At 38.0% G+C, this 9,677-nt stretch overlaps 1 protein-coding gene across 2 annotated transcripts in view; it reads left to right on the forward strand.

The window, feature by feature from the left end:
• Nucleotides 1-9,381, forward strand: part of LOC147445946 (putative prolyl 4-hydroxylase 6) — a 31,329-nt gene extending 21,948 nt beyond the window's left edge. For both annotated transcript variants that reach the window (XM_086525270.1, XM_086525269.1), the window contains 6 exons: nt 5,139-5,196; nt 5,297-5,401; nt 7,494-7,551; nt 7,724-7,899; nt 7,984-8,038; nt 8,834-9,381. In XM_086525270.1, coding sequence (XP_086381396.1) covers nt 5,139-5,196; nt 5,297-5,401; nt 7,494-7,551; nt 7,724-7,899; nt 7,984-8,038; nt 8,834-9,129 — 748 coding nt within the window. In that variant the 3' untranslated portion in view covers nt 9,130-9,381. The remainder of the gene's footprint in view (nt 1-5,138; nt 5,197-5,296; nt 5,402-7,493; nt 7,552-7,723; nt 7,900-7,983; nt 8,039-8,833) is intronic.
• The last annotated feature ends 296 nt before the right edge of the window (nt 9,382-9,677 follow it).

Raw genomic sequence — 9,677 nt, forward strand, 5'->3', positions numbered from 1 at the left:
CTCTTAAAAGGCCTAAAATAATAAAAGTAATATCTTAATTTGGGTCCTTTGGATCAAGGGTTTCTTGTGTGGTTTCATGAAATATCTCTTGTGAGAGGAGAGGTTGAGTAGTGATTCTAGCAAGGGATCACGGGCACTCGATTGCATGCTATTGTCGATGATCTTTTGAGTGTAGCAAGCAATCTTATTTAAGGACCTCACTGCTTGGCAGCAGCCGTGCTATACAAATGAGGGGTGTGGTTTGCACCAATCTAATCTTAGGATCTTTAGTCTTGAGGCGGGCGTTGATATGAAACACCGACCTTACTACAGAAATGAAAAACACTTTTACTTCTTCTTCAGCTTCAACCAGCAATGTTGATGACTCTCAGATATGTCTTTTCGATCCTTCTTTCTTTTCAGTAGCTAGTAGTCATAATCTGTATCAAGAAAGATTTAAGTTTTTAGTTAAGTCTAATTTGAAGAATTTGCATGTTTTTGGTGATGGTCCTATTCGTTGGGCTTGTTTCAAGAATGTCTTAGTTAGTACTCATTACACAAGTTCTTTCATAAAAGCCTTCAATCGTTTGAGGCGTTTAAGGAAAAAACATCTTGTAGTAGATCGTCCTCTAAGTCCGGTTCATACCTCTCAAGTTATTTATGTTATTTATAGTATTCACGATAGTTCTATGATGTATGTTGCCCAAACCTTTCGAATAGCTTTTGTCCGTTTTCAGGAACATGTAAGAGAAGCGAGAAAAGTTCAAAGTAAGAGCACCGTACGTGAAAGTGTGAAACCCTTGTATGCGGCAATAGCAAAACATGGCTTTGAGTCTTTCCGTTGTTTTTCCATTGAGTACATAGAGGGTAATTTTAGAAACTCTAAAGAGTTCTATAAATCACCGTGGCTTCGAGAGTTGTTTTGGATGAGAACTTTGCATACTTTTTTCCCTAAAGGTTTCAACTTGGAAGGAATAAGTCTTCTTTACGTAAAAATAAGACAATTTACCATAAGAAACCTATGCTTTGGCGAAGGCATCCCAAACCCGAGTTAGTTCTCCCTTCAAGTCAGTTTAAAAGAACTTGGATTCCTAAAGGTTCTCGTTCAGATCCACCTTCTATCCCTGAAATCAATCGAGTTGTCTTGCGCAACACTATTTCTAGTAGAGTACAAGGTCTCCCTAAGGCTTCAATCTCTAGAATTGAGAGTGATGACCATTCTAACCATAGAATTTTTGCTTATAGAGATTTCAAACGAAGATTGATTTACCTATCTAGAGCCATGGAATTGGGTTCTTTTTCTTATAAATTATTTGAAAGGTATAATATAAGGATCCTATTTAAGCTCTTGTATACCCTTGAGAACTACTCTTATGAAGATTTGGAGCTAAGAGAGTCTCATAGCACTCAACTTCGAGTACTGTTAGGCAAATTTCTGAAGTCCAAGTGTCCTAGTCTAAAAAATCCCTTGGTTGGAAAGAAAGATTTGTTGATAACTATCTGTACCTCCCTTGACTTAGACAAGATTGGATTAAGCTCTATTTTGAGATCTCAAGAAGCTTTGGATGCTCTCCCTCCTTGTGTGAGAAAGGTATGGAACCATCCCGTCGTAGCTTTCAAATATGTGAAAATTTTACGACAAAAAGCTTTCAACTATAGTGACATAGGACGTAATCTAAAGAAGCAAGAAAGGCTAGCAATCTCAAGTGTTGATTGCCCTTATAGTAAAACTGTCTTTTCTTCTTACGTAAATGGAGCTTTGGGTCATGTAGGTATTGCCGATTGTTCTATCCTTCCTTCAAATTCCTTGAAAGACCTTTTCTCAAGAGGTACTAAACATAGGCTCCCTTCCTCAAACGACTCTTGCCTTCTCAAAGCCATAGAAAAAGGAATTTCTAGTTTCGTAGTAAAGTTTGAGGAGTCTTTAGGAGTTCAAGGTATTTTTACCCATTGGAAGTCTGTAGTTCTCAAGAAAGCTTCTTTGAAATTAGCATCTTGCTCTCGGAACGTTTCTTCAGGAAGGGATAGCTTATCTTCTTCTGATCGTGATGCTCTTAGGAAATTTCACCGTGATTTTGTAACCTCTTACATAGATAAGTGCTCTAATAACTTTGTTGTTATGTGCAAAAAGTTCTATTTAGAATGTTTGTTAGGTGAAGTAAACTCTCAGACTTACAATGATTGTGATCTTTCAATTCAAGAGGTTATCTTGAAACATCAAGACTTTTGTAAGTCTTTTGGTTTCAAGTGCCAGCTTAAATTACCTTTTTTATATATCGTTTGGAAGTTCCACAAGAACCCTATAAAGCCTAGATTTATAGCTGCTTCTTGTAACACCTCTTTGACCGAGGTTTCCAAATGGCTTAGTTATTGTTTCAAAGCTATTTTACCTAGCGTAAATGAATTGTGGAAAAATATGCTAAAGGAAGCAAACGTACCTACCAGTTCAAGTTGGATTTTAAATGATTCACTAGGTGTGATTTCTGTTTTAAAGTTTTTGAACTCTTCAAGAAGCCTTAAGGAGAAATCTTCTCCTTTATGTCTCCAAACTTTTGACTTTACTACGCTATACACGAAGCTAAATTTGGAAGACCTTAAATTTAGAGTCAAGTCTCTTATTTCAAAAGTTTTTGCGTACAAGCTTGAGAAGGATAGGTACAAGGCATTGCTAGTAGAAAAGTCAGCCTCATTTGAACTTTGACTTCTTATGGTTGAAAAGTAAGAATGTGGATGTAGACAAAGGAAGAAAGAGATTCACCAGGATTGTAGATGACATTGACATCATATCTTGGTTAGAATTTCTTTTGGACAATTTATATATAACCATCGGCGACTCTCTTTTCAAACAAACAATTGGTATCCCTATGGACACCAATTGTGGCTGTTTTTCTTGCTAATTTCTATCTTTTTACTTATGAGTTTGATTTTATGGAGCGTCTTGTCCTTGCTAACACTTGCCCAATATTTTTGCACAAGTTATGCAATGTAAGACGCTTTGTAGATGATCTTTTTGTCCCTGACGTTCCTTCTTTTCAAGATTTTATGTACTTGGATTCGAGTTCTGTAGGCGGAGGAATTTATCCCAAGGAGTTTTGTGAACTCAACTGTACCACAAATAGTGATTGTTGTGCCTTCTTAGACCTCAAGATTTTTCAGATTCCCTTGGGATTAGAAGTAGATATCTATGATAAGCGCCTTGAACCAGAATATGCCAATCTAAATATCATCCGTATGCTTCACATTTCTTCGAACATTTCTCTTTTAGCTAAGTACGGTGTCATTTGCTCTTAACTTTTTTAGATTTTCTCGTTTTTGTTCTAGTAAATCTGCGTTTGTTGTTCAATCTTGCCATCTTATTTCTTTACTAGTTGAAAAATTCTTTACTAGTTGAAAAAGGATACTCATTCAAAAGAATCATGAAAAACGTTCGTTCATTTTTGCATTGTAGTAAGTTTATTTTTAATGTTTTTTCCTTTGGAATGTTCAAGATAAGAAGTGGGGAGCTAAAAAGCCTACTTATTGTTTGACTTAATAACACCTTATGTTGTTGTTTTGATCTTTAGCGCTTCTAGTACTTTTACTATAGCTTGACAAATGCTAGACTTTATCATGGCTGAGTATGTCCATCACCTCCGGAGGGTGATAGAAACTCAGCTCGTTGGTTTTGTAGAGTACGTTCAAAGCATGAATGACCTCTATATAAACCTGCACCTACTCTTGGGCACTGACGACGTGAGTAGAGATGTCATAGCTGTTGTCCAAGCTATGCATGATAAAGGTGATAATCTTATTCTTCTTGTTTGGATAAGCAGCGAAGTTGAGATCACATATTGTCAAGTTTGGTTCTTTGCTCTTCGTAGGTTTGTAGTAGTATTCATTTTTCGATTTCGTTTAGCTTACCTGAGGACTTAAGAATGTGTTCCATTAGAAGTTGTTATGTGAAGTTTGATTTCTAGGATAAAGTTTTTAAGATGTCTTATTCTTTTTTGCTTAAAGTTGAGTACTCGTTTTAAGCCCGGTAAGTTGTGTCAACTTATTTTACACATGCCTTTTCTAAAAACATTTTTAAGTTAATAATGTTTTGTTTCGTAGCAAACAAAGTGATTTAGTTAGTTTGTTTGTTTGTTTTTGTATTTCTTTTCTTTTCTTTTCTTGTGTCCCTTGCTTTGATAGTTCTATGAGTGCTTTATTCCCTCTTAGAATTCGTGAGTTCAGACTTTTCTGAACTTATGAAGGTATATATTCCTTTTGTTGGAGGAATTTGAGGCACTAGCGTCTAGTGCCGAGCTACACGGCCCAAAAGACAAAAGTATACAGACTAGCACGAGAGCTACATGGGCCAAAAGATAGATGTATAGAAACTAGAGTATGCAAAAAAGCACTCTCCTAAGCAGTAGTTGAGCTCTATTTAAGTTATGAAACGACACTTATCTTTGATATATAATTGCAAAGATCTACGCTTTCAAGAGTCGAATCCTGCACAGGTTAAAATGCCATTCTAAGCTGTGCTGATTGTGAGTCTTGTTACCCTTTTAGTAACATCACTATGACAGCTATCTGGACTGAGCTGCTACATACTCTTTGCAGCAGGCTCCTCCAGGGCAGTGGAGAAGCGTAGATACTCCATTCTTCAGACATGGGCGAGATCTTCAGTTCTTTTCAGTCTTGACCATGGTGACATCACATGACATTACGCACCTCCAGAGTGGTTCATTTTGCATTCCTCATATAGGCCACCTTGATGTATACATAACCCTCACATTGTTCTCCCCGTCTTGTACATCCTCTGGGTGATAGGCCTTTGAACATCTCCAGAGGTCTCTTTTGTACACAGTATACAGCCACTTTTCCTGCCGAAAAACATTAAGTACTGGGAGTGTAATAGGTCTAAGTACCAGGGTAGCTTTGACATTCGTGTGAGCCATTTGAGTGAAAATGTGGCAGGAAAGTGCCTGATCAGCCTGTCCACATCAGCAAGTGTAATTCTTGGCACAAGAGTTACTTCTCAACGATCAATCTGGTTACCTTGATGTGATAGCTTGCCTCAAAGCATGAGACAATTTAATGCAATCTACAGATTTTCAAACATTGTTAGTGGTTAGTGTTGCTTTGCTCAGATTGGCGTTTGGTTGCTTATAACTATTGTCTTCCTGGAACAGGGCATTTTTGTATCAGGGATTTTTATCAGATAAAGAGTGCGAACATTTGAAAAAGCTGGTAGATGCATTTATTTTTCAGGCTGCTTCTAGAGACTTGACTGCTTGTAATAAATGTTGACTTGTTGATGTTAATTATGTTTGGAGCTGGGTTGATGCAGGCGAAGAGCAAGCTTGAAAAATCAATGGTAGCAGACAACGAGTCTGGAAAAAGTGTTTTAAGTCAGATTCGGACCAGCTCGGGAATGTTTATCAACAAGGGCCATGTAACATATTGTCAATGACTCAGTCTTTGATGCATTTCTAAATTTTGCAAGCTGCATACCGAATGATTTGCTATGCATTTTTGATATTGTCAATGATTTTGTCTTATGATACATTTAATAGTTTCGTATGATACATAGCAGTTGATTCGTTTGGAAATTCCAAGTGAAGCTCGCTTGAAAAAAATAGTCCTTTGATATAGTCCAGCGCAACAAAGGAATCTCACAATCAACATTTGACGGTTGATGGAAAAGGACATGCCTTTGCAGCAGATACAAACGAAAATTCATGCGCACATACTTGCTTTAAAATAATGGATTCCCCCTTGAGCAGTATATCTGAAATGAACTACAGTTTTTGGCCTTGATCTACATTTTGCAACATGGACAAAACTAAACACAGTGCAGGCAAACAAAATGTGAAAGGCATGAGCTTCAAGTGGAAAAGTTGATCCGTCGACCTCCGAGGGCCTGCAACAAGTGGATCTGCTGTATGCAACCCCGTTTATGGCGCTTCTGGGGTGTAAGCAGAGGTTAGATCATCGTAAGGGAATGATACCACGAGTTTAGGTTCCATGGTTTGAGTAGTTCCTTGTGTGTCATGAGGTGGGTGGCGGGGCAATTAGAGAGGAATATTTCGTGAAGAGAGTATCATATTGAGTAAGATTTAAGCTGTCAGAAAAAGCACATGAATAAAGAGGGGTTCGTGGAAGCTTTTCTGAAAAGCTCTTCCGTCCCATGATACATAGGAAATGTCCGTTCTGGATGGTCAAATGCCCTTTCTTGATGCTTTAAGTCACAGTAATATTCAGGGAAACGTGCATCTCTTGGGAAAAACAGCACCATGTGGCTTTTCCCCTTTGGGGAAAACATGTTTCCCTTTTAGTTTAGGCCTCTAACTAGAATGTATCTTCTTTTTAGAGTTGAAGTGTTCAAGCTTCATTGCTTTTGCAATATCTAGTTGGTCTACTTCTAGTGTCTTTGTCTCTATGTTATGTTAGCTCTCTTTTCAACTTGTTCATTAAAAATCTCAGATTTTTTATAATTTGAACCCCCCCCGCCCCCCAAACAAAAAAGAAAAGAAAAGAAAAAGAAAAACCCCACCCTACCCCAACACACGAAGGCCCCCCCATGATCGCGTGGTGGATCCGTTTTGTATCCGTCTCCGTCAACTTATCTGCATTCGTATTGGAGTTTCAATAACTAAGTCACCCATGTGATATGATGCCCCATGAGTAACGTAGCCTAACAAATATACCCTATCACGGTTCCTTAGTCATTCCGGAGGCACTGGAAATACTTGTTCTAGGATGTTCTTAAGATATCCCCTCTACGATGCTTTGGTTATCCTTTTGGATGATGCATCCGTTCCCTCTTACTTATAGGTCTATCTATTGTGATAATTCATAAAGAATAAAAGTATTTAAGCTATAGATTATTTAGCAACATCAGGAGCTAGCCACTAGCTTTGGAGTCCTCTTGAACAGGATCAGTATCTAAAGTCACATCCATGCCACTGTGATCATTGCATTGGAATCCTTATATGAATGTTGTTTTTTTTAAATCACAAGAGAGCAGCTTAAGTACCATGACTTTGATGTGCTTTTTCCAAGGCGATGGCAAAACAAAAGAGAACCACATTGTTAAAACATTTCAGTGTTTTTGTTTCAAGAAATTTTACCGAAATGGTTTTGGCTTTTTCGGAGTTTTGAGATTTTAGGTGAGCAAATAGATTTCATGTCACTTGAAGGCGCTTGAGTTCACGTCTGTTCCTTCCAATTGACGTTATGTTGGTGCTCAACAAACCTACAACAAGATGAAGTCTCCTGTCTTGTTGGATAGATTTCTCATTTTGTTCATTAACAGTGGCATTTTATTTAGGATGCCCGTTCCTTCCTTATAAAAATCATACCTTGTTTTTAGTTCCCAAATATAAAATCTCAGGGTTTGGTTGTCATTGTAAGCGGAAGCAAGAGAGAGAGAGAGAGAGAGAGCGATTTTGTCTTCCATTTAGTTGTCCATTATTTTTAAATGATGTAGGCCCTTTATTAGTTTTTCCTTTGATTTTGATCACCCAACTGACATTGGTTTGTAGGATGAAATTATCACCCGGATTGAAGAGAGGATTGCAACGTGGACCTTTTTACCTAAAGGTAATTTACATCTTTCTAGGCTTGGTTTTAATGCTGCAATAACCTGGTATCAAGTTTTTTATGTGTGACTTATTACTATTTGTGCATAAAAGTAAGGTGAACTGAGAAGGGAAGGGTGAGAATGCTCTGGCAAAATGATCTTGTTTTTATGAGATTATGGGTGGATCTGCAGAGAATGGTGAGGCTCTTCAGGTTTTAAGATATCAAGATGGGGAAAAGTATGAGCCACATTTTGACTTTTTCCATGATAAGCGAAACCAGGCCCTTGGCGGTCACAGAGTTGCCACTGTTCTGATGTACCTTTCAAATGTCACAAAGGGTGGAGAAACGGTGTTTCCAAATGCACCAGTAAGCCCTTCAGAGATAGCTTTTGGCTTTCACGCGACTGAATCTCATTTTGTTGGGCTTTAGGATTGAACTTTTTATGTGCAGGATCCTCGAGTGAAGGATGATAGTTGGTCAGAATGTGCCAAGCGGGGACTTTCAGGTATTTGCCCATAATGGATTTTAGTGGTATTTTTATTACCAGTTTTCGTGCCCATTCCTTCCATATCATATCTATACCTTTTTCCAGTCCCCTATTGGCTTTCTAAAAGAAACCTCAGAGGAGAACAGGGTTAAGCGGACATTTGAAATTTTATTATTTCTAGTATGGATTGGGCTTACCTTTCATGTGAATGATTGAAACCTTCTTTTGTTTAGTTTGTCAATGGATCCTTTCATTTCACACCCTTAATGTAAATAATTGAAATCTTCTTTTGTTGGCAATGGGTCTTTTCATTTCACAGGATTTAACTTTCATTTTATCCTCGTAGAATTGTTATAAAAGCAATGTTGGGTCATGTAACATAACAGGAACTTTATTAGGCTAAGGTGGTGGTTTTTATTTGTATATTTATTTATTTTTCGGGCGGGGAGGGGGTTCAGTGACAAGAAATATAGTTCGATCTTCTTCTGACATTGTGCCACTCTTTTTTCTAAGCCATTTAAGTTGCTGTTTTGTTTTCTGTTGTTGTATTTGGTTTTTTTTAAAAAAAGGAGAAGTTTGATTAAGTTTTATTTTGATATTTTTGTGTCTCTTGATTTTGTACTCTTTTAATAAGTAAGTTGAGATTTTCTTTCTAACCTTACGAAGGTATACATATTTCTGCTGATCTACTTCGAATTCGATGCGTAGGAATGTTTTTCCAATCAAGCTGAATGATTTTTAAGAGAGTTTTCTGGCATCTACATTGCATGTGCAAGAGGCAAATGAAGCTTTTGTTTTTTGCTTTTGTGGTAGTGCACCCGCAGAAAGGAGACGCACTTCTGTTTTTCAGCCTCAATACGGAGGCTGTCCCAGATATACTGAGTTTGCATGGGAGCTGTCCAGTAATAGAAGGAGAGAAGTGGTCTGCAACTAAGTGGATACATGTGGGGTCTTTTGGGTTTGCAGTGTCAAAGCCTACAGGATGTGCAGATGAACATGAACGGTGCACCGAGTGGGCTGCTGCGGGGGAGTGTACAAGGAACCCTGCTTATATGGTTGGCAGCGATCAATATGCAGGATCTTGTCGAAAAAGTTGTAAGGTCTGCTAATGGGGTATACATTTTAGTACAGGAACCCCGTAGCTAAGGGGTTTGCTTGCAATTGTTGCTTTTGCAGATCAAAGTCGGTCACTATCCTGCACTAAGAAGTAGGAGCATCTAAATGTAATATTAGCCCTTCCTTTGCCCTTACCCATACCCTTGGTTGGTTAGAATCAATGATATGATGATTTCTAACACGATCAAAACTACGATTGACTAGTCTTTTGTAGAGATAGATAATCATAACGAGATTGATGCAAAGATTGTCTTAAAAAAGAAAAGGCCTGAATTTGTGACACCAAAAATAGGCCAATTTCTTAATTGCCAAATTGTCCACATGGCCCTATACCGGTACCAATCAGAAAAAGGTCTCCACTGTCTGAGAGCAGGAGCAAGAATGCCAAAGAGCCAAAATGCTTCCCAAAAGACGGAGGGAAGCGAGCTCAAAAAAGACTTGCTATTTGATCCAACAAATTGTGAGAAAGAGCACAATTCCATAATCAACGAGCTGTTTTAACAGATTCACAACAAGGGTAACAAAGAGAGGATGTCTTAAG

This window comes from Adiantum capillus-veneris, chromosome 12, assembly GCF_014529385.1.
Source record: "Adiantum capillus-veneris isolate H3 chromosome 12, ASM1452938v2, whole genome shotgun sequence".
Lineage (NCBI taxonomy): Eukaryota > Viridiplantae > Streptophyta > Polypodiopsida > Polypodiales > Pteridaceae > Adiantum > Adiantum capillus-veneris.